The 26,231-nt window shown below is 45.6% G+C and overlaps 1 protein-coding gene across 2 annotated transcripts in view; it reads right to left on the bottom strand.

Annotated features, from left to right (window-relative positions):
• The window catches only part of UEVLD (UEV and lactate/malate dehyrogenase domains), a 346,003-nt gene that overhangs the window by 74,653 nt on the left and 245,119 nt on the right, over positions 1 to 26,231 (bottom strand). For both annotated transcript variants that reach the window (XR_013608720.1, XM_078681085.1), the window contains exon 10: positions 19,014 to 19,101. Coding sequence is in view for 1 of the 2 variants with exons in the window: in XM_078681085.1 (XP_078537211.1) it covers positions 19,014 to 19,101 (88 nt within the window). In the remaining variant the exon portion in view is untranslated. The remainder of the gene's footprint in view (positions 1 to 19,013; positions 19,102 to 26,231) is intronic.

Here is a 26,231-nt window from a genome sequence, read left to right as displayed (position 1 = left end):
GGCGGGGTGGGTGGCGGAGCCGAGCTGTCTTGCAGCCATCATGGTGTGGAGTTCAGTTCATCTCACTAGTTTCGTATTTGTCATGAGGGGTTGTTCCTAATGTTTCTATTTTAGCGAGGTCAAAAAGAGATCCCATTAGTGGCCTACTGATTTTGCTCGATTCCTTTTGTTTTTTTACACGATTTTTCGCTATCTGCAAAGACTAAACAGAGTATTGCGACTCTGTGCTTGTTTGTAAATAGAGAATGAACCAAAGAGAACCAATTCTAAAACAGTAAATGTTTGGATAACAATCAATCAAATTGAGAGAGAAGCAGGCACGACGGATTACAACGGGGGCAAAGGCCTGCGTTAACTACCCTTCACTATCTGCAAAGAGAGAGTACTCCTAATAGAAATGAGGGGGGGGGGGCAGCATTCAAAGCAGATCAGTGTGCATAAACACGAAAATGTTTTTTCTTACCACGTACTTGACATTCGACAGCTTATGATATTTGCTATTAAAAAACCATTGAAATTCACTGAAAAAACCATAGGTTATAGACCATATATAGTTAGGAATTAGCATTTACAAAACCTTGAAAATTCACTGAAAAAACCATAGGTTATAGACCATATATAGTTAGGAATTAGCATTTAAAAAACCTTTTTTTACTCACACAAAACCATTGAAATTCCATATATAGTTAGTAGTACTAACTATATATCGCGCACCCGCAATCCACTGCTGATCATGTCACATATTACATCATTCATGACATGGCCAGTGACATCACTGATGACATCTCAAATGACATCACTGATGACATCACTGATGACATCTCAAATGACATCACTGATGACATCACTGATGACATCTCAAATGACATCACTGATGACATCACTGATGCCATCTCATTTGACATTACTGATCACATCACTGATGACATCATTCATGTGATAATACGATGAACCTCTTCAGACTCTAATATAACCTTAGATACACTCAGTGTAAACAGACACTCACAGACTGTCACTCATCCATGGAGTTACTTACACACCTAGTCAGTCATGCAAAGAATCAATCACACCTCCATTTCCTCAACTATACAGTTATACACACCTTACTTATTCAAACATATACTAACACATATTTACTCTCTTTTACAATCCCTGATACAAGTTCACAATCATCCATACAGCCACTCACACATTCACTGGCTCTTATGCACAGTTATTTATATATGCCAACTCTCACATGTACTGTGTTTTACATATGTACTTACTTTGACATGTAGCACTGAGATATCCATTCACTCACCAATGCACAGTCATACACCTCCCAGCCACCCACACACACACTCAGTCTCCCATACAAATACTTGAGCAACCAATCAATAACCCATATACTTACTCATATAGCTACTGATCAACACATGCAGCAGTTTACAGAACAACAAACATAATGATGCACAAATTAACACAGTTCAGTCACTAACCCATGCACTCAGTGAGACACATTTAACCACTCACTCATACAGTCAGTCATGCACCTACTAAATCCTTCATCCAGACACTTCTACATCCACTCATTCTTCAATATGTAAGACATATTTTAACTTTACAGAAATACACAGTCACTGGATGTTGTCATCAGTGATGTCATTTGAGATGTCATCAGTGATGTCATCAGTGATGTCATTTGAGATGTCATCAGTGATGTCATCAGTGATGTCACTGACCATGTCATGAATGATGTAATATGTGACATGATCAGCAGTGGATTGCGGGTGCGCGATATATAGTTAGTACTACTAACTATATATGGAATTTCAATGGTTTTGTGTGAGTAAAATAAGGTTTTTTAAATGCTAATTCCTAACTATATATGGTCTATAACCTATGGTTTTTTCAGTGAATTTTCAAGGTTTTGTAAATGCTAATTCCTAACTATATATGGTCTATAACCTATGGTTTTTTCAGTGAATATATATATATATACATATAGTATATAGTTCATAGTGATATAACAATATACAACACCATGAGAAACTAGGGTCTCAAAGGCTTCTTTCCCTGTGGGCACTGCAGAGCGTGCCAGGACAGCACGATGGTGAAAGAATATAAAGATGGAGGTGGCAGAGTCGACTCCATCACACAATGAAGGGGCGTTAGAGGGTGCACGGCAAGATGGCCGCACTCATGTGAGGCTCTGCCAGTCTGAGCCTAAATCCGTCCAATATCCGCCACATCCAGCGTCTACTGCCTGATCTTTCTATGCTAATTTATGCCCGAGGACCTGCGGAGCTGATTTGAGCTGTTCCCGGGCGGCGGAGCCCTCTGGCAGCGTGTATTGGTGCGCCATTTCTATTGCTGCGAACTTTGCCGCATAGCGGCCGGAGTTGGCCTACATTTGTCAGAACCTTCCCAGCACCTGGCGCGGTGATTGCGGCGCGTCGACCAGTGGTGCTGTGCCCAGGAGGTGCGGGGGTCTGCTGTATCCGCCGGAGCGAAGACGGAGAAATTTTGAACACGGACGGCTGATTTTGGCTCCGGGACTGTCCCGGCTAGCCGCGCTGGGCCTACGCTGCTGCCTGAGTTGATAGCGGTGAGTGGGGCTGGGATCTAAGGGAGGCCGGGGCTGCGGAGGCGGCGCATGGCTGACCTGGGCCTGGCCGTGCGAACGGCGTTTGGCGAGGGTGGAGTGGGCACCGGAGTGGTCGGATTGTGGCAGCTAGGAGACTGGGGGCACCCGGGAAGCTTCGGGTCCTCGTGGGCAGCTGCGCTGGGGGGCTCCATTCCCCCCGGGACGGGATATTGGCTGCTGTAATCTGCCTGGCTACTGGGAACAATCACGAATTGGAGGCCTGATCTCTACCAGTATTGGATAGTCTGTGGGAGCGGTCGATTGGTGAGTGGACTTGGTCACCAGTGAATGTTCTGGAACGCTGCTAAATCTGGATTGCGGCAACTAGCTCTGGTGGAACGCTATTGTGTATTCCTGCAGTGTTACACACCTGCACGTGCTGCTGTGGGACTGACTGCTTGGCGTGGACACTCGGCGACCTGCTCGGTCTCCATTGCAGGAGCCTTATTGCGACTGGTTTACGTTCGCCTTGCCTAGTAGCGACATGGGAAGGCCTGAGCGAAATCAACCAAAGCTTAACTTTGACACGCGCAAATCCGCGATGTTCCCGTCTCAGGCCCCATCTGACGCTGAGAATGCGGGAGCGTCGGGAGGAGCGCCAAATTTGGAGGCCACGCTCATTACAATGCAAAAGACGTTACAGTCAATAGAGGGAACTATGGAGGCGGTGAACCACAGGCTTGACCACATGTCCACGCAATTTGAAAGGCAGAATGAGAGAATGGGTGAAGTGGAGCAGAGAGTATCAGCTGCGGAGGATGGCCTTACAACAGTCACAGACAAAGTCTTCAGCATGGAGCGGGTGCTGGCAGTGATACAAGCTAAGAACGAGGAGTTGGAAGGGCGGTCCCGGCGCAATAACATCCGCGTCACGGGGCAGCCGGAATCCACGAATGTGGGCAAGATGGAGGATTTTATGGAACGTTTGTTTGTGGATCTATTCGGGTCTGACCAGCTTCCCCGAATGTTTATTGTGGAACGTGCGCACTGCTCGCTAGCGAAAAGACCGGTGCCAGGTGCACCACCGCGCCCCATCATTGCTCGATTTTAAACTATAGGGACAGGGATGTACTGCTACGGTTGGCACGGGAAAAAGGCACTATTGAGTATCAAGGTAGCAAGTTGCAGTTTTTTCCTGATTTTACTGTGGCTGTACAGGCAGCGCGAAAAGAATTCAATAGCGTGAAACAGCTTCTCCGGGCAGATGAAATTCCGTATGCCATGTTGTACTCTGCTCGGCTGCGGATTGGTGCGCCTTCGGATAATAAAATCTTTACCTCTCTGAAAGCTGCCATGGAGTATGCCAAGAAACAGAAGAAGCGTAAGCGTGACTCCGCAGTGGCACAGGAGTAAGACGCCGACATGAACGCTGACAGCTGAACGTAACCCTAAGTACAATGTGTTGATTGTTGCTTGGAAAGATGTTCCCAGGAGCATTGTCAGGCTGGGGTCGCTCTCCTAAATAGTGCTGTTGACCTTGCTTTCTCTAGGCCATTGCACAACGTATGCACTGTTGGGATATATGCCCGGTGGGACACAAAGTTCGAGACTGTGATATTCTGAAGGTGCTGTATCAGTATGTACGTGGCATCTGGCCCCTTCAAGTATGTGGTTTGGGTGTTACAGAAGTAGCGGGATGCAGCCTCCAGGTGGTAGACGTAGGATGTTCATTATTGGGGCTTGGTCATTTCCCGTGTTCCACACATGGGAATTCTGCGCCTCTATGCCCCCACATATAGGAGTACCCCACAATTTACTTGCAGTTGAGACTGAGGGGGGGAGTTTGGGGGTGGGATGTGGCTTTGGCAGGTTGGGGGAGCTGAAGTGGGTGGGGGGTCGGGGTGGGTGAGTTGTGGGATCGGGGCCTACTGGTTGACATGTTTTTTGGTTTACGAGGGGTTCCTTGGACGCAACTACTGGATATACACTTGTGAGAATAACTGTTGGTGTTGGAGGGCGAATGATTTGCTTATTTGTCATCGGACGAGAGGAGGTCTGTTGGCTATATTTCAGGTTCTACATACTGGTGGGCCGTATGGATAAGGGAGGCAAGGTTTCTTGGATCTCTTGGAATGTGCGGGGATTAAACAAGCCACAAAAGACCAGGCAGGTACTAGCGTATTTAAATAGACATGGTGTGCAGGTAGTCTTTTTGCAGGAGACGCACCTCAGGGGGCGGGCGGCGGAGACGGTGGCTAAGCAGTGGGCGGAAACTAGACTGGCAACAGCATATTGCTCATATGCTCGTGGAGTCTCCATGCCACTGGAATCAAGCTATCCAGGCTGATGAGGGCTGAAAGCCCGAAACCGGTCCTTGGATGCTTGTTTCCAGTCCAGGGAGGACCTGGCTTGGCAGTTCGGGCTGGACTGTTCCCATGGGGCACAGGCTCAAGACTGATTTGCATATAGCTGGGTTCAAACTGGAAAGGCAAGGTGAGCAAAAAAACGATGGATTTAGGCCCATATCTCTGTACTGGGGTGAATGTATGACATTGTTCTGCATTCTGTCCATCACCTGTTGTTTTTGCTTTGTCACCCCGAGTGGGACGGGTATGCTCAGACGTGAGTCCCGTGCTCTCCATGCCACTGGAATCAAGCTATCAAGGCTGATGAGGGCTGAAAGGCCGAAACCAGTCCTTGGATGCTTGTTTCCAGTCCAGGGAGGACCTGGCTTGGCAGTTCGGGCTGGACTGTTCCCATGGGGCACAGGGTCAAGACTGATTTGCATATAGCTGGGTTCAAACTGGAAAGGCATAGTGAGCAAAAAAACTATGGATTTAGGGCCAGATCTCTGTATTGGGGTGAATGTATGACATTGTTCTGCATTCTGTCCATCACCTGTTGTTTTTGCTTTGTCATCCCGAGTGGGACGGGTATGCTCAGACGTGAGTCCCGTGCTCTCCATGCCACTGGAATCAAGCTATCCAGGCTGAAAGCCCGACACCGGTCCTTGGATGCTTGTTTCCAGTCCAGGGAGGACCTGGCTTGGCAGTTCGGGCTGGACTGTTCCCATGGGGCACAGGGTCAAGACTGATTTGCATATAGCTGGGTTCAAACTGGAAAGGCATGGTGAGCTAAAAAAACGATGGATTTAGGCCCAGATCTCTGTACTGGGGTGAATGTATGACATTGTTCTGCATTCTGTCCATCACCTGTTGTTTTTGCATTGATTAAGAAGAACTTACCCTTTGAGAGTTTTCATGAGGATGTTGATAAAGAAGGGCGCTATATTATTTTGCATGGCAAACTGTGTGGGACACGTATAACAATGGTCAATGTTTATGGACCGAATATTGACGATCCTGAGTTTTATGTCACTTTATGGAATAAGGTGTATGCCCTACCTCCCTCTGCAATTGTCTGTGGTGGAGATTTGAATGTGACGTTGGATTGTAACTTAGATAGAAAGGATAACCGGCAATGTTCGACTAAAAGAGCGGCTGGAGCGGTGTGGGACGGAATGAAAGAGCTTGGCTTAGTGGATGAGTGGCGCCTTGGCCATCTGGGAGCGAAAGAGGGTACCTGCTACACGTCTGCGCATGATACATGGTCACGTTTGGATTATTGGCTCGTGACGAAGGATGTTAGTGGTTGAGTGATGAAGTCGGAACATTTGCCTCGCACGCTGTCGGATCACGCGCCCGTCCTTATGGAGGTGTGGTTGCCGTCACATGCGCCTGCGCCATTTTCGTGGCGATTGCCGCCTGGTGCGTTGTCGGATCTGGTGTTGCGTGAGAGCTTGAGAGAAGTAATTGAGGATTTTTTTTTGTCAGGAATGTTGGCTCTGTGGTTGACGTGTGTTGTTTGGGAGGCCTTTAAGGGTGCGGTGTATTGGTTTGCAGGCTGGTGTGCTCAAGTCACTGAGGGGCTCCATGGACAAACTGGAGCGTGAGCTGATGAGACTAGAACGGCAATATGAGCTACTACCGACGGCATCTCTTTTGGCTGACATACGTTTTAAAGTTACCGAGTATAATGAACTGGTGGAACAAGAGGTCAAATATTTATCTAAACGCACCAGGGCACGGTATTATGGGTAAGGTGGTAGTCCGGGGCGTGGGCTGGCCGATAGAATCAAAGAACCGTGGGCTAAGCACTGCAGAGTCCAAGAAATTAAAGATGGGGACAGAACTGTGACAGATGCGGCCGGTATACTGAATTGTTATGCGCAATATTACACACAAATGTACGAGTATAGGGAAACGGCTGGTGAGGACGAGATAGCGCAATATTTGGAAGACATAGCGTTGGTCTGGCTGTCGAAGGGACAACAGGAATTTTTAATGCATCACATCACGGAGGGGGAACTTAGGGATGCGATTGCGGACCTGCCTAACGGCAAGGCGGCTGGCACTGACGGTCTACCGTCTGAATTTTATAAGGAATATGTGGACTTACTTTTGCCTCACCTGGTGGAAGTCTTGGAGGAGGCTTTAGATCAGGGGCAGCTTCCAGCGACGATGCGAGAGGCCCTGCTTGTGGCCCTTTCAAAGCCGGGTAAGCCACAGGACCAATGTGAGTCCTATCGTCCGCTTTCCCTGATGAATACCGATGTGAAAATACTTGCCAAAGTGTTGGCGACTCGCCTACGCTTGTTATTGCCTGTTATGATACTGCCGGACCAATCTGGCTTTGTTCCCCTGCGCTCTACATCTCATAACTTGAGAGCTTTGTTTGCGGTCCTCCATCTACTTAAGCCGGACCTTACGGCAGTGGCGGTCCTGCTGGATGCTGCCAAAGCTTTTGATTCTGTCGCATGGCGATATAGGATAGCGGTATTACATCGTATGGGGGTGCCCTTTGTATTTACGTCCTGGGTCACCTTACTTTACACCAATCCGATTGCCCGGGTGCGTGTTAATGGACGAGTGTCAGCGCCCTTTTCTATACAGCGAGGTACAAGACCGGGATGCCCACTCTCGCCCCAGTTATTTGCCATCGTTTTAGAACCCCTGGCCTGTATTTTGCGGCAGCGACACGCGGCCTCTGCGTTGCGTTTTCATCTCAGGTCGCTAGCGGTTTCCATGTACGCTGATGACATGGTCCTATATGTGCGGGAGCCAGATAGGTACCTGGAGGGGGTGATTCGGGAGTATATCCGGTTCGAACGCTTTTCTGGGCTATCGATAATTTGGGATAAATCCATATTATTGCCTTTGACTGACATTACACGACCCTTTCAGCTGGAATTCCCATTGGCATGGGCCACGGAACCTGTCCGGTACTTGGGGGTTTGGGTACATAGAGATTCCCAAGAAATAATCCGAGCTAATTATGGTGTAGCGATTTTGAAGCTGGAGGATCAGGTGGCTCGCTGGACGCGACTACCCCTATCGTTTGCTGATCGGGTCAACCCTGATTAAATTGGTGGTACTACCTAGGTTTCTATATTTCTTTGTTAATATTCCCCTGGCTCTGACGTCTCATTTTTTTGCTACGCTTCAGTCTTTGTTAATCACTTTGGCCTGGGATGGTAAGAAGCCCCGGGTGAAATGGGACACTCTGACCAAGCCTTATGAGTTGGGCGGGTTTGCTGTGCCGGATATGCGCTTGTACTATCTCTGTGCCCGGGCACATTTTGCCTCTTACTGGATTTCGGCACCGCCATATACTCCTCATGTGGCGATTGAGGCTAGTGCAATATATCCATTGCCCTTAAAGGCGATGGTGGTGAACCCGCATTCGGTATATGAGACGGGCGAGGTGGACACGGTGCAATGTACAGCTAGAGCTTGGAGGGAATTAAGGAAGCGTTCAAATAGACTGCCGCTATATGCACCGGCCATGCCTCTATTGCATCATGCGAACATCTCAGTGTCGTGTGAGGCGGGGGCCCTTCAGTTGTTACGAGGTGCTGGGGTCCAAACCATGGGTGATGTTTTTCCGGCTGGTCAATTTCTCCCACTGCAAAGCTTCCTGGAACATGAGACTAACGGTACCATGGCTACCTTTACTTATGTCAGGCTGCGTGCTGCGGTGCGTGATCTATATCCATCTTTCCCCGCGGAGCCACCGGTACTGCGCGCATTACAGTTGCTGTATACTGCGAATACTCGTGTGAAGTTGGTTTCGCGGTTGTACTGAGCGTCGCAGGAGGACGAGGGAGGTGTGAATGTGGCCGCCAGAGCTAGATGGGATGCCTGTTTGATGGAGCCACTGACGGATGATGATTGGTCTGAATGCTGTACCATGACTGGCAATTTCGCGGCTAACGGTACTCCTGGGTGCTTGCAAGGAGGTAACCAGGAAGTACCAGGTGGTACAAAATATGGCAGTTCACCTTATTTGTAACCTACCTGCCAGAACCTCAGCCGCGTCTCATATGCGTAAACTGCATTGGTTGCGAATTGAGAGCAGAGTCAAATTCAAGGCACTTTGTCTCATGCACAAAATCATGACTGGAAGAGCTCCACACTATCTATCTGTTCTAGTGCAGCAATATATCCCCCCCGCACACTTAGGTCATCCACGCAGAATAAGTTTAGGATACCGCGTGTCAAGAGAGCTAAAATGGGAGGTCGCTCGTTCTCCCTGTTAGCACCTTCTCTTTGGAACTCCCTACCCCTATCTCTGCGTTCTGAAACGTGCTTCTTGACATTCCGTAAAGGAATCAAAACCTGGCTCTTCAATACTTAAACTGCTGGTCTGCCGCTCCTCTCACCCTGTATACCATTCTGTTTGCCTTAGCGCCGGGAAACCTCCGGGTAGCTGCGCGCTTAATAAATGTAATTATAATAATAATAATAACGGTAATTTTAGACTCATACACTACAAGATTTTACAGCAGTGGTACTACACGCCAGCGCTGCTAGCTAAATACGGGCTGCGTGATTCGGCTGTTTGCGTGCGTTGTGGGATGGATGGGGCTGACTTTATGCACTTAGCATGGGTGTGCACCCGGGTATTTGCGTTTTGGATGGATGTGACGACGGCGTTGTCTGAAATGTTGGCGGTGACGATTGCTAATCACCTGCGCGTCTGTTTGCTCGGCATTGTCTCTAGCGTGCCAGCCAGTGCGAGCGTTTGGTGGTCTTGGCGTTACAGATGGCCAAGCGCAGAGTGGCAGTTTGCTGGGGAGGGAGGCGGACGCCTGATGTGAGGACTTGGTTGCAAGAGGTGGCGTATTGCCGTGACCAGCTGACGTGCTATTATGAGGAACTACCCACTGCCTCCCGTCCAAGAGATATTTGGGGCCATTACACGGCCTATATGTTGTCCAAGCTTTCCGACGACTGATATGCTACAATGTTTATCACTACCTTGCTCAGCTGTTGCTTTCTTGCAATTGTGGTGCTATGCGCTGTCATCTGCCTTGTTGTTGATGTGGTCCTGCACAAGTACATATTGATGTGTTGTTTGGTACCGATAACCTGCACTTCATAAACATGCGGTTCTCTGAATTCTGATGTCTGGCACGGTCACCTTCCTGCACTTGTGGTCTATTACGCTCCTTTCAGTAAGCATTTCACATGAATACAGGATATACGCAACGTCCAGGTACTGCATGGGAACGAGGTCCATGTGTTTCACACTTCTACTGCACTGTGATCTATTTGAATATTGGTTGCTGCCCTGCTGGGGGGGGGGGGTTGATTCTATGTTTTGTTTATTCCATATGTAAATGAAAGGCTGATGGTACATTCTGAATCAGAACTGCAGGATCTGAATGTGCCAGTTTTGCACTACAATGCCGCCAGAATTGGTTGTCGGCTGAAGGGCTGTCATTCGGACTGTATTCTATGCATATATGATCTTTGCGGCCGGCCCTATTAGGGTTATAGGCCAAATGCTGTGTTTCTGCAGAGTGGAACAATAAAGGTCTTTTGAAGGAAAAAAAGAAAGAAAAAAAAACATCACACAATTCCTGACTTGTGGAACTCCCTTCGTTATCTACTGTCTTGAGTGCCCATGTAAACTGAAATATATAGGGAGCACGATACACCCAGCCAAAAAACGTGTGCTCGAACACATGCGGGCCATAAATAACTATGATAAACAGTACCCAGTAGCACGCCATTTTCATGACCACCATTTCTCTAACAATACTGATTTTAGGTATTTCGCTATCGAACATGTCCAGCGTAACCCAAGGGGAGGTAATAGAGTGTTAAGATTGAGACGTGAGTCTAAATATATCATTGACCTCCAAACCAAATCCCCGGGGGGGGGCTTAACCTGGATGAGGAGTTGCGAATACATTTGTATGAAATGTGAATCAATTTAACTTGCAGTTTTTCCTCCATAATTGAAGAGTTTACATGATGTGTATGTATGAAATTTATGTTCAACGGATGTTGATTTTAATGGATTAATCACATTTTTGCTATTTCTTCTTTTTTACTTATTTTTTTCTCTTCACTACAGGAGGAAAGGCAGGGACCCACACTACGGAGGTAGTGTCACACTCACGGGTCCCCATCCTTTTTTCCGAAGACACTTCACGAATCGGTATCACGTCACCGTAACTTTTTGATGAATTCACTTTTTACCTTGTTTGTGTCCCCATATGTACAGTATCACTGAGAACACGGGCACTGGCCCAGTACAACACTTATATAGTTGATTTAGACTTGGACCTGTCACGTTCACAAGGCATCGGCACTTGGACATTACGCACATACGTTTATTGCTGCCACTGTATTTCGGGCTGTAGTGCTTCATTATAGATGCCCACTGCGGCAATAACCCTGCCAAATACACATGAGCACTTCTATACTCAGACTCACAACCACCAGGGGAGTGTACCCGAGTATAATCATGCCTGCTTGTATTTGAGGGGGGTCGAGATTTGCTACTTGCATATTTTATGCATTATGTGTCCTGCAGCTAACTATGTCGTTGTAGTCTGGCCTTACATATGGGTATTTGGGGACCAGCTAACATGTTAGAGGGTACGAGCATTTAGTAGCGGTTGGACATTAGTCCATGAGGAGTTCACTTTGATAGTCACGAGCATTTAGCTACAGACACTTAGGCGGGCCTTTTGAATATTATATTAATGAGCTTTGTCCATTTATTTAGCTCTCATGATTGCATTTATATTTTGTGGATTATTATTTACGTGTATATATTGACATCTGAGTAATAAGATGGCAACTTTATTGACAATTTGTATACACAATGATTAATACTATGTATGAACCTGTTCCATCATGGCCGCCACATTCCTCATACTGGGGATGATCCTGTTGAGCTAAGTCCTCTCTTTTTGTCTAATGCAAGACGAAATGACGATGTTTGTATATAGTAGTGACACAGTTTGTTTTTCCTTCGTGTCAACAAGTCTTTACCGCCGAAACGCGTAGCGAGGAATAAAACTTTCCTGATTTCTTTATATCATTGAAGCCTAAGAGTACATTTCATTTGCTATAATGGACATTTGTGGACTTATTTATATCACCAGTAGGTAGTTATAGTTAGGATCTAGTTTCCATAAGAAAAGCTTTTTTTGATTTGCGAATATCTTTGGCATTGTTTGACGAATCTTCGTGAAATTTTCAAAACTAATGGGGCAGTCAGGTCAGCCGAGAAAAGGGGGGGGGGGGCCCAAAACGTTTTTTCTCCATGTTAATTTCCATAGGAAACTGTCGCCGCAGCTACAGCTCGAACTGCTGAACGGAATTACACCAAATATGTCAGAAAGGTAGCTCTTGGTCCAGAGTGCACTCTTTTTGTTAAATGGTATAAATCCATTCAGTAGTTCCTGAGAAATGTAAACCGTTCTCAGATATACAACAGGGACCCACATGGCACACAAAAGCATGTTTTTATAATATTTGAGATTCGCGTTTACGGCCGAAATTTAAAAAAAATAATAATCGCAGGCTCCTTCTCTTCCTTTAATTAGGCCTCTGGGTGGGTCAGGTCCTGGTGGCAATGATTAAAATATATGCGGGGGCCCTCACAGCCCCGGGGACCGCCACCTCCCCGGGATGATCTATTCAATACGGTGGAGGCAACGAGACCCCCCCAGCAAATACTGGGACCGGCATCTCCCCAGGGCTAGGTGCTATGTATATTAAATTCAGGGGGGCCATCTCCACAGGGCTACATTACACAGATAAGTGGAGGGGCTCCAGCTCCCCCATGGAACGCCACCTCCACGGGCTGTATTTCAAAATAAAGTGTGAGGGACTCGAACCCCCCCTGCCCCCCCCACCACACAGCCCCAGGGACCATCACGTCCCCATGCCAATTTTAAAAGAGGAGGGGGGCCGCGTGACCCCCCTCCTGGAGCCGAACATGGACCTAGGGACCCCACACTCCAGGGCCGGCTCCAGCAATGTCCCAGGGTGCCCTCCTCCGGGACATTGCAGTTCGCTATTGGATAGCGGGTGCTCCCGTCATCTCATAGAAAACAAGTGCTCCACTGTGAACAAGTGAGAGCATTTTGCTCTCACTTGTTCACATTGGAGCACTTTGTATTTTACCCTCAGGGAGCAGCATGTCAGCGGCTCCGACCTCCCACGCAGGAGGCCGGAGCCCGCCGGAACCGCTGGGCCTTCAGGCTCCCCCGCGTTCCCAGACCATCTGACCATGCCCCGGGGGATGAGGTCCCCGGGGCCGAAATTGGCCTAGGCAGGGGGGCCGTGCGCCCTCCTCCTTAAAAATAAATATTAAAAAAAATAATTAAATGGCCTGGCCCCGGGGAATGGGGTCCCCGGGGGCCAAAAATGGCCGGGGAGGGGGCCACCCGGCCCCCATCTCTTATAAAACAATTATTAATAATGGCCATGCCCTTGGGGATGGGCTCCCCGGGCCAAAATTGGCCTGGGGTGGGGGGCCGCGCAGCCCTCCTCCCCTTTTCTTAATAATTTTAAAAAAGGGAAAGGCCAGGCCCCGAGGGATGGGGTCCCCAGGCCAAAATCGGCCTCAGGAGGTAGGACACATCACCCCCTCCATATTTCAGAGTTTCTTTAAAAAAAAAAGAAAAAAGGTCAGTCCCTAGGGATGGGTTCCCTGGGGCCAAAAACTATCAAGGGAAAGGGGGCTACACAGACTCCCTAACTAAAATATATACAATTTTAAAAAACGGAACTCGCCGAAGGCCCCTCTCCCTTTCTCCACTACTCTGTAAATGTGCCTCATGGCGCACTTTTGGGTGGGGGATTAAGTCCCCTTCACTACTGAGGGTCCTTAAGGGCCAACTTGCCCACTTGTTACCTCCAGTAAGCCCCACATATTGGGATTGCTGAGAGGTGGTCAGAGGCCACACCCCTTTCCACATCACTCTGAAAACACATCTCTCGACGCACTGCTGGTGGGGCAATGAGGTCCCCATGTGTCCTGAGGGACTCAGGACTAAAATGGACTTCATCCCCCAAGCACACACCTCCCCACCCACAGACAACCATAGACTTAGTCAGTCAACTAATCAATCACACATACAGCCGTCCACATACCCACTAACACACTCATACACCCACTTAGACATTAACTGACAGACAGATACACACATTCAGTAGTAGTGTGGCTCACTGGTTAGAGGCGGCAGGCCTGAGAGCAGAAGTCAGCCTGGGACCAGGGTTCAATTCCCGACGCGGCAGGGTCGTGGACCTTGGTCAGCGGACTCGATAATTCTCGCTTCGGTGCTTACTCTAATCAGGGGTTCCACTCGGCAACTCTGGGCATTAGCTTGCCTAATCTCCACAACGGCCGCACCAATTCCGGGGATGCCTGGCTCCACCTTGGGGACTCCCAGCAAGGGACCATCCCACAGGGAAAGCCAGGACGGGTTCCCCAGAGTTATACAGCGCCGGGACGCCCGTTGCTGGGGCAGCTGCGCGCTTTACAAGTATACAACACATACTACATTCACACAATCAGTCACTCACCCATACACTCACTGAGACACCTAACCACTCACTTATACAGTCAGTCACGCACCCACGGAGTCACTAATACACCCACTGATTCATCAATACACCTTGGTATATATATTTAACACTCATAAAAAACACAGTAACTAGATGATGTCATCACTGATGTCATCAGTGATATCATTTGAGATGTCATCAGTGATGTCATTTGTGAAGTCATAAGCAGTGCATTGTGGAGGAGCAAGTTATAGTTAGCTTAACTAACTAGAACGGCTGATTTCTCTGGTTTTGTACGAGTGAAATGTCAGCCTAACTGTAACGTCCCTGTAACCTTTAGTTTTTTCCGTGAATAAATACATATACATCTACATCTACATCTATATATATATATATATATATATATATATATATATATATATATATATATCCAAAGGAGTGTCCATGAGGGTGGCAGCATCCCCTCTTGTATGAGCGCAGCAGTGAAGTTGATCAAATGCTGGCAAAATCGCATCCGGGCTCAATGGAGGGGCATAACACAGAGTCCTAAAGAATGTGCAGCGGACTGGACTCACTGGAGGGTATGAATGGGCGTTATCGGAACTACGAATCCCAGCGTGCATCATAAAATCAAGTGCTATCGAGCAGGCGCACCGGAAGCCAATAAATTAATTAAACACGCAGGGGACTCGTGGTTCAGCCGTCAATTAATTTCCGCTGTCACGGCCTCTGATGAGAAGCGATAACGGCTTTGAAACGTGTCAGGCCAAGGACTTTGAAATAGGTTATGAAGCTGTCAGCATGTTCTAAATAAACAATGTTTCTTACCTGCTACGTTGTGCGGCCTCAAGCTTCTGGGCAAACTTTTGGATCATATTATGCGGCTGTCCGGGCCACAGAGGGATCGCACCACGCCAAGCCAAGCCAATGGAGTGTCCATGAGGGGGGGCAACATCCCCTCTTGTATGAGCGCAGCAGTTAACTTGATCGAATGCTGGCAAAATCGCATCCGGGCTCAATGGAGGACCATAACACTGAGTCCTAAAGAATGTGCAGCGGACGGGACCCACTGGAGGGTATGAATGGCCGTTATCGGAACTACGAATCCCAGCATGCATCATAAAATCAAGTGCCATCGAGCAGGCACACCGGAAGCCAATAAACTAATTAAACACGCAGGAGACTCGTGGTTCAGCCGTCAATTACTTTCCGCTGTCACGGCCTCTGATGAGAAGCAATAACGGCTTGAAACGCGTCAGGCCAAGGACTTTGAAATAGGCTGTGAAGCTGTCAGCATGTTCTAAATAAAGAATGTTTCTTACCTGCTACATTGTGCGGCCTCAAGCTTCTGGGCAAACTTTTGGTATGTATGTATGTATGTAATGAATGTAATGTATGTATGTATGTATGTATGTATGTATGTATGTATGTATGTATGTATGTATGTATGTATGTATGTATGTATATATATATATATATATATATATATATATATATATATATATATATATATATATATATATATATAGATATAGATATAGATATATAGATATTCACTGAAAAAACCATAGGTTTCAAGCCTTATATAGTTAGGAATTAGCATTTAAAAAAACCTTTGAAATTCACTGAAAAAACCATAGGTTTCAGGAGTTACATAGTTAGGAATTCGCTTTTAAAAAACCTTTGAAATTCACTCAAAAAACTATAAGTTTTAGTGGTGTTATAGTTAGCTGGACATTTTACTCATACAAAACCATTGAAATTGCTCCTATATAGTTAGTTGTAATAACTATATTTCGCACACCCGCAATCCACTGCTGATGATGTCACATATTAGATCATTCATGACATGGTCAGTGACATCCCTGATGACATCTCAAATGACATCACTGATGACTTCACTGATGACATCATCCAGTGAATGTGGTTTGCTTCGTTATTTAAATATGCATTATATATATAGCAATTTGCATTGAAGAATAAGTGGATATATATAAATAAATATTTGGATGGAGGATTTAGTAGCAGTGTAATTGACTGTTTACTTAACCAATTTATAATGTCTCATTAAATATAGTGGATAGTGACTAAACTGTGTGAATATCTGTATCACTTTGTCAGTTGTTGTGTAAACTGATTCTACAGTTGGTTACTAGCTATGTGAAAGTCTATATTAGTTATTGATTAGTTAACTGAGTATTTGTATAGGAGTGTGAAAGTGTGTGTGGTTCGGTGGGGGATGTGTGACTGTCCAAAGATGTGTGAATAGTTGATTCAGTAGATATATGAAGTTAAAACTACATGTTCTAACAGTTGTTTGGGTGAGTGAATCTCGTTATGGGTGTGGTGATGAGCAAATATATTTCTCAATGGTACATGTCCAACAAACTAGAAAAATAAAAGGCACTGTATGTGTCAGTTGTTGTATATAAATAAGTATACATAAGACACAATGATTGTGTGAGTGACTGTATGGATAACTGTATACTTGTAATAATGATTTTATAATTCACTAAGTATGACTTACTATCTAAATGAATAGAAGAAGTGGTGTTTGTATAAGTGTTTTGCTAAGTAAATATGTAAGTATGATCCATTGTTTGCATAAGTGAGTAGGATGACTTCATATGTGAAAAGGATGCGTGCTGTTGTTTAATGTCGATATAGATGTATAAGTATTTTTGATAGTGTTCTATTGTTCATTGACAGCATGTATGAGTGAATCCATAGATAAGTGATTAGATGTGTGTATACATCTATGAATCACTGAGTGGATTTTTAGATACTTGTATTGCTGTGACAATGGCTTTAAATATGATACTCTGTATTTTACAAAGAGTGATGAAAAATTGTAATAGTGTATGAAAAGGTGTATGTGATTGTCACGTGGATGATGTCATCAGTGATGTCATCAGTGATGTCATTTGAGATGTCATCAGTGATGTCACTGACCATGTCATGAATGATCTAATATGTGACATCATCAGCAGTGGATTGCGGGTCCGTGAAATATAGTTAGTACAACTAACTATATAGGAGCAATTTCAATGGTTTTGTACGAGTAAAATGTCCAGCTTACTATAACACCACTAAAACTTATAGTTTTTTGAGTGAATTTCAAAGGTTTTTTAAAAGCTAATTCCTAACTATATAACTCCTGAAACCTATGGTTTTTTCAGTGAATTTCAAAGGTTTTTTTAAATGCTAATTCCTAACTATATAAGGCCTGAAACCTATGGTTTTTTCAGTGAATTTCAAAGGTTTTTTAAATGCTAATTCCTAACTACATAAGGCCTGAAACCTATGGTTTTTTCAGTGAATTAGCAAGGTTTTTTAAATGCTAATTCCTAACTATATAAGGCCTGAAACCTATGGTTTTTTCAGTGAATTGCAAAGGTTTTTTAAATGCTAATTCCTAACTATGTAAGGCCTGAAACCTATGGTTTTTTCAGTGAATTTCAAAGGTTTTTTAAATGCTGATTCTATTAGCGGATAACGTTTAAATATATTAATATCCTAGTGGGACCACCTGAGCAGCCCTAAGGGGTCAGGGTGTTTCTACCATGCCCCCTTTTTGTGTTCTACACGTTTGTTTTTCTGCTTTCTTGTGCCTAATTCCTAACTATATAAGGCCTGAAACCTATGTTTTTTTCAGTGAATTTAGGTGTGCCATACTTTTGTCATAAGTAAGACTGTTAGCGCTCTAGTTGTTCTTTAGAACACTCTGGGACATTCTGCCATTGGGCTATAGTTGGGCTACATCTGGCTGATATTTGGGCTACATTTGTTTTTTGTTTGTTTCTGGTGGCCATCTTTGGGCTACATTTGGGCTCTAACATATATATAGCCCAATGTAGCCCAATATATATTTTTTCAAAGTTAATTTTCCTAACAACCACTGGAGCATATATCTTGAGACATAGCAAATATATATATATATATATATATATATATATATATATATATATATATATATATATATTAATATTTTTCCACATATGAAAATCTCCAGTCTGTTGGAAGAGTAAATTCGGTTTCAGATGTCTCCACCTCATGAAATGAGAGGCTGGAGACATGTAAATCTACACTGGATAATGATTAATAGCAAAAAAAGCGTAGGCGTACTCCTAGGAGTTGGCGTAGATTTACAAGTGAATAAATCTACACATATAAATTTAACTAGTGAATATGGCCCCAAATGAACATTCAGTCTTCTCTCCATCCAGTTTCTCCAATATGATTTGAGATAATAGGTTGAACTGCATTCAACTTCCCCAGGTGTCACTTGGGGGACATTCAGTTATTGTGCTGCTTTGTTTTATACATATTTTGTTCTTAGCTCCTTGCCCTATTGTGTTATACTTATGTAGTCCTGCGCTCTTTCTGCTGTCTGACCAAAGGTTTTGACATTTTTTTCTGTTCTGCGTATCCACACAATTTCTTACGTTTAATAAAGAGTTACTTTACTTCCACTTTAAAGTGCATCAACAAAGGACTACATGGCAGATATAGCATCTCTCGATTGTATGTTAAACATCTGGTACTTTATACTTCACCATACTACTAGTTACCTGTTTGCTAACTGCTCCTGGAAGGTTGTATGATCTGTTACCCCATCTGCATAGGATGGTGACCGAGCACGATTGCTCCAAGCAGGCACTGAACGAGAGATAACAGATATGCATTAGAACAAATTCATAAAAATGTATGCGTCTATTACCAAGCAATTCAGAAGAGTTTCTTCTGTTTGATGTGCACAATTAAAAAATATATTTTTTTATAACATAATTTTTACTGAGTTTTGTCGTTACATCTGTTACAACCAGTAATTTATACCATATAAATTTCACTATGGCGTTTCTGACAAATAAAAACAGTAACTAACCCCCCTCCCTCCCACTCTCCAGTCTCAGCGGTACATTATTATTTGCGCATAATAATCAACGTGACATTGTAAATATTGACACAATACATTCCAGCCGTTTTGCTCATCAGTTATATATATCATCTTACAACATCTCATAATGCATACGTCCCCTATATTGAAATCGACATCCTCCAGAATACATTCTTATATTTGTTGTGCCTGTAAATCTATAGCTATAAATTCTTCCAGCATCACATTCCAGTCCAGTGAAATGGGTTTCTTACACAGCCCCTGTCTTCTTCTCGTTTAAGCTCTGCGCTTTCTGCCTTACCCCATCTAACCATTTCGGCGTGCCATTCTAGTAGCGACGGTGATTTGGCCGTTTTCCATCTCATAGTATATTCTTTTAGCTAGTTAGCAAATTAGCAAACTTGCGCGCAGGGCTTCCCTTCTTTCCTTTTGAACACAATCCTAATAAGCAGTATTCCAGTACGTTGCTGCATTTTACTGGGGCAATTCTAACCACTATTTTGTGTATGGAGGACCAATATGGGATTAATCTCGGGCACATCCATATCATATGTAACAAAGCAGCATTGGAGAGTGGAATCTGGGCAGCCATCCGCCGTGTCTGGGAACATTAAATGTAATTTATGCTGGGTTAAGTAGCCCGATGTACAATCATAAACTGTATGAATTTAAATTTTGGATTTCTGGATTTGTTTCTTGGATTTTCCAGCAATGTCCCCCATTCTTTATCATTAAGTACCCGGCCGATGTCAGTGCTCCATTTGTCACGGTGTTCTGGAGCGATACTACAGTGTGTGATCTAATCCCGCGGTATAACCATTTTGTCAAATGGCACTATTACCCATCAGGTATTGCATACTAGGCAGTTCATGAGGCTCTCTTCCTTCTGGGGCCCAGACCGATCTTATATATCAAGTAATATTGGCATGGAGTAGGAATAATGTATTCAGTACTCCCTGCTCTCTCACAAATGCATCGTGGTTCATCAGGTTGGCATCAATAAAGAACATGCCTACCGCGTTCACACCTGCTTCCTCCCACACAGTTATATGGCGGCGAGTCACTGTCCCTGACGGCAATGGAACTCCCCGTATTGGGATATTAGGTGCGTAAGGGGCCTCTGTCTTTGTGCAGCGCACTGCTTAGTTCCAATATATAAATGCAGTTCTCAGCAGTGATGGCGCTGTATAGGAGAGTTTGATGTTTGGTAAGAGAAGTGTATGCAGCTGCCCTCATTCCCAGGCTGAGCAAATCATGGCAATCTCTTGCAAATTGTGGCCAGCTAACCAGTACGCCAACCACAGTAGTTGGCCGGCATAGCAATAAGGTTTCAGATCCGGTACTCCTAGACCCCCTTGTTTCGTATTTCATTGTAATTTAGTAAGTCCTATCCTTCTACGTCCCTTTCCCTAGATTCATTCTATGAGGAGGGAGTCTAAACATCTAAACACCTGTGCCGGGATAATGATAGGTAGGTTAGTGAAATAGTATAGTAGTCTAGGGAGTATCACCATTTTGGTAATGGCAACACGTCCCGGTATTGAGATTGGTAGTGAGGTCCAAAATCTTATTTGTGCTTTGAGTGCCGCAATAGCTCGGTTTAGATTTCCGTCCAGCATGTCCTCCGTCTTTCTGTATATCTGTATGCCTAGATATCTAAATGTGGTATTCGCTATTTGAAATGTCCAGCGCCCGAAGCGTATCTGGTTGTTGTGTGTCATGTCTGCAAAGAATTATGCATAGGACTTATTTTCGTTTATGGAGAGACCCGACACCTGTTGAAAGGTAGCAAACAGTGTGGGTATTAGCTCACAGTCCTCATTAAGGTTGTTCAGATATAATATTAGGTCGTCCGCATATGCCGAAACAATGTGAGTTTCATTTCCGATTTTTATCCCTTTATTACCTGTCATATTACGAAGCTTGATAAGTAAAGGTTCCAGGGCCAGAATAAATAGCAAAGGATATAGCGGGTATCCCTGTCTAGTACTGCTTGCTATTCTATATTTTTGTGATATGTGGGCCCCCCCCCATGCAGGCACGTGCCGTTGGTTTCGTATATAACATCTGACATATTCCTCTGGAATACCAAACCTCAGAAGTGTACGTATCATATATTACCACTGCAATAATACAAGTGCTTGACGCAGGTCAAGGGATATGCAGCCCTGCAAGTTATCCATTGATGATGCATGGGACTTCACCTGATGGAGTCTCCTAATATTGAGGGCCGTACATCTACCTGGCACAAACCCGATCGATATGAATCAACCGAGGGATAAACTGTAAGATCCTAGTTGCAAATAACTTGCTCAGTACTTTATAATCTGCATTGAGAAGTGAGAGGGGGCGGTAGCCTGCCATGTCTTTACTTTCTCTACCTGGCTTCGGGAGCGAGACCACTGTCGCTTGTAGCGTAGTAAGGGGGAGTGAACCAGTGTCTAATGAGGCCTGATATAGTCTCTGTATGTGAGGGACTAATAATTCATTGTATGTGGCGTAAAACTCTATGGGCAAGCCATCACTACCTGGCGCTTTATTACGCTGAAATGCCTTAATCGCCGCTCGTATTTCCAAGCTAGTTATAGGTCCCTGTAAATCTATTGTGCGGTCTCCCAGCAGCGGTGGAATTTGCAACTCCTAAAAGAAGGATTCATAATCCCGGTCATCCAACTCTTCCGGTTGCGCATATAGTGTTTCATAATATGTTTAAAGGCCAGATTGATTTCAAATTGGGTACGCGCTATAGTCCCTTCTGAAGTGTTAATTTGAAGAATAGAACTTATAATTCTAGCAAGTAGATGGCCTGCCCTATCTGCGTGGGCATGCTGTTTCTGCATATATTATCGATAATCCCATACACGGAGTTCCTCTAGTAATTCAGCGTTTTATGCGCGCCTCTTGTAGTGCTTCCCTACGTGTATCATTTGATGCTGCTTTCTGCTCTAACGTACCCAATTTATGTTCATTTTCGGTAAGTTTTTCAATTAATTCTTTACGCGTCCCCACTCGTGTGCTAATTGCTACCCCACGTATCACAGTTTTGAATGTGTCCCATTCAATTTGAAGTGTGCTAGCTGTGTCTACGTTATCTGTAAAATAATTAACTATAGCTGAGGAGAGGGTACTGCGAAATATCTGGTCTTCCAGTAATGCGGGGTGCAACTTCTAAGTAGGGATTGGTGTGGGGATTTTTCCCCATGATAGTGTAATTTCTAGGGGTTTATGGTCAGAGTAGGTTTTGCCTAGATATGTGGTATTTTGGATATTGGCCAGTAGGTTCGATGATCAGTACATTCTATCTATGCGAGTATGCAGTCCATGTGGTGGGGAAAAGAAAGAATATTCTTTTTCAGTAGGGTGCATCTTACGCCATGCGTCTTCAATATGCAATCCCTCCGCCCAGCCCTTTAGGGCCTCTGCTTGTTTACTGCAACCCGTGCCCTGCAGTGGGGGGTGCAATCTATCTAATTCGATATCCGTCAATGTATTAAAATCCCCTCCCAATACCCCCAGGGGTATTCTTCCCATCCCACTAGCACATTATTAAGTATTACAAGAAATGTGTCTTGTTCTGTGTTTGGGGCATAGATACTTCCTATCACTATGTGTTCCCCATCCAATAGGCCGTGTAACAGTACATATCTGCCGTTAGAGTCTATCCTTTGCTCTAACCATGTAAAGGGGGTCCCATTTCTAATCGGTATCGCTGTCCCACGCGTGAATGCTGAATAGGATGTATAAAACAATTGGCCCCTCCACTTATTTTGAAGTTTAAGGGCTTACGCTTGTATTAAATGGGATTCTTGGAGGAACACTACATGGGCCTTCCTACGATTTAGTTGTGCCAAAATTCTGTGCCGTATATGTATTGAGCCCAGCCTCCTAACATTCCAGGCTATGTACGTATATTTATTAGGCTGTGTTATTTACTTCTTTGTATAGTAATGTATCATGTCCCTGAGTCTCTGCATGTTGATTCTGGAATACATTAGGTGTCCCTGAGCCTGTGTAACCCATTAAACTTCCTAATGGAGTAGTTTCTTACATGTAACTCCAGTTCCGGAAGGACCTGCCCCCCATTCATGCCTTTTTTACCTTTGGAATTTTTAGTAGACCCGAGCCCGAGGATCTCAAGGTTCGGGCTGGCTCGTAGGGAGTAATAAGGTCTGTAGTGGTTTCGGTGCCTTGCCGCCTACAATACGATGACACAAGCACAGAGCTTTAAACTCAATTCTGCTCCTCACCGGAAGCCAATGAAGTGCCTGCAGCGCTGCATTTGAGGCAGATCTTCTAGGCAGCCGCAAAACCAGGCGAGCCGCGGCGTTTTGTAACACCTGTAGGCGGTCGAGGCTCTTTCCCGTGGCGCCTAAGTAAAGAAGATTGTCATAGTACAAGCGTGCAGTGACAAGGGCATGCACCAGAGTCTTTCGTGCCTCCGTAGGGAGAAGCTCGAGAATCTTCCGCAGGCCTTTCAGGACGCCAAAGCATACCCCCACCACCCGACTAATCTGGGGCTCAAATGTTAGTTTAGCATCGAGCCAAACGCCCAGGTTCTTAGCTTCCTGACATGGAGTAGGGGCCGACCCCAGACAAGACGGCCACCATGCCGACGACCAAACCGACGGGCCCCCCCACCACCACGAGCACCTCAGTCTTGCTACCATTCAGCCTCAGACAGTTGGTCAACATCCAGGAAGCAAGCTCCTGCATGCAAGATCTGAACCTGTCAGCAGCAAGACCGGGCGCGCGCGATAGGGAGATGACCAGCTGCGTGTCGTCGGCGTAGGACACTTTGCGCAACCCATGGGCCTCAGCTATGGCTGCCACTGGGGAGACAAAAAGATTAAATAAAGTTGGGCTCAGAGACGAACCCTGAGGTACGCCCTGACCCAATTGAATTGCTCTAGAGTAACAATCCCCCAGCATGACTTGAAAGCCCCCGTCTACCAGGAAGGACTGGATCCATTTCAGTGCGGCACCTGAAATCCCACCTTCATTCAGACACTGCAGCAAGGTGACATGTGCTACAGTGTCGAATGCCGCACTTCGATCCAGAAGGATCAAAGCAATAGTTTGGCCCTCATCCACCCGCTGTCTGATGGTCTCGACTGCCATAAGCAGGGCCAACTCAGTAGAGTGGCGGGGTCGGAATCCAAACTGAGTAGCGTGAAGGAGGTCAGCTTCCTCCACATATTCCATCAGCTGGATATTCACGACCTTCTCCGCCACTTTAGCCATATAGGGTAGAAGTGAAATAGGGCGGAGGTTCTCCAACTTCTCAAAGTTGATGTTAGGCTTTTTTTGAAGAGGGAGAACTACCGCCTGTTTCCACCCTATGGGTACCGTGTGAGTCCCAAAGGATACCTCCAACAGATGTCTAATGTATGGCTCAAGGGTCGTCAAGCTTTCAGCAAGTCGCTTGGGCGAGGCGGGATCCCTAGGGGAGCCCGACTTTATTGATCTGCAGATCTGTATAAGTGCCTCTGGGGAGGGGGTAGTGAAGTTCTCCAGTCCATGTCGCCCCCTGATTGCCCCTGCATATTCTACAAACTCGGACCCTGTTATAATTTGTCCCGGAAAAGAGGAATACATTTTTGCCACTTTTTCTGCGAAGAATTCCACAATACGGTTACATGAGTCCACAGAACAGTCCACCGGCGCAGCGGAGGACTTGACAGTGGAAATGGATTTATAGATTTTGAACAATTCCTTCGCGGAGTTCTCCGCCTCCCTAATCCTCTTAGCAAAGTAGGCTGCCTTTGCCTTTCTAATCAGCCCATGGTAGGCCCGCCTCTTCGCTAAGTACTCCTGTTTAGCCTGGTTAGAGAAGGTCACCCTCCACTGCCTCTCATAGCGCTTACATGCCGCTTTCGCTAGCCGCAGCTCATCATTAAACCAAGGGGCCGTTCTCTGTGTGCGGCATCCTGCATTGGTCAAACAGAGTGCGGCGGTACAGTCCAAAGCCTCTGTAATGCGCTTGTCCAGATTGCTACTAGCTGTTTCCATATCCACCCCGCGCGGCTGCCCTCCTTTAGTGAGTGCTTCATCGAACCTAGCCTGAGATAATTTCGCCCATTTCCAGCTAGGATAATTACGGAGTGCCTGTTCCGGTGTTCTTGCATCAGGAATCTGCACCACAAAAGACACGAAGAAAGTGGTCTGACCAGGGAACCGGGATGGTGGATTTAATCTCCACTTCCCCCCAGTTAGCAAATATCGGGTCCAACAAATGGCCCTGCAGATGGGTGGGGGTTTTTACTCTCTGGTCTAGCTGTAGTGCCTGCAGTTCCTGACAGAAACCTGCCGCCCCTCTGTCCAGGGGGTCTTCCATATGCATGTTCAGATCCCCTAACACGAGGAACTTGTCTCTGCGTAAAGCGGCTTCAGCAATTCCTTCTACCAAGCTATCTGTGAACCTGGTGTGGGGACCCGGAGGTCTATAAATCAGGAAGCCCTTCACTGTATTGCCCGCGTTCACCCTAATAGTGAAGGCACCTGCCTCACTCTCCGCAACCATCATTTGCTCCATTTGACAGCACAAATGCTGCTTGAAAACAATGGCTATGCCTCCACCTCTACCAATAGGCCTGTCTCGCCTCACCATCTGATACCCTTCCGGCAAGGCCTCGATAACATCCGGATCTGAATGCGCGTCTAGCCATGTTTCCGTAAGGAACATAAGATCAAATTGTTTTTCTGTAAGTAGATCATAGATGTCCAATCTATGTTTGCGCAGAGACCTAACATTGAGTAGCCCACAAACCAAGCTGGTATACTCCTGCTCTCCCTTACCTCCCGTGTTACACACAAATTGACAGTGCTTACAGCCTGTGTCCTCCTCCACTCTCATGCTATGAAGACATGAGTTAGGGGTGTTTCTGCAGAGACA

Source organism: Lissotriton helveticus, chromosome 3_1 (assembly GCF_964261635.1).
Source record: "Lissotriton helveticus chromosome 3_1, aLisHel1.1, whole genome shotgun sequence".
Lineage (NCBI taxonomy): Eukaryota > Metazoa > Chordata > Amphibia > Caudata > Salamandridae > Lissotriton > Lissotriton helveticus.
The sequence above is the reverse complement of the archived record's forward strand: the minus strand, read 5'-3'. Positions and strand labels throughout refer to the sequence as shown.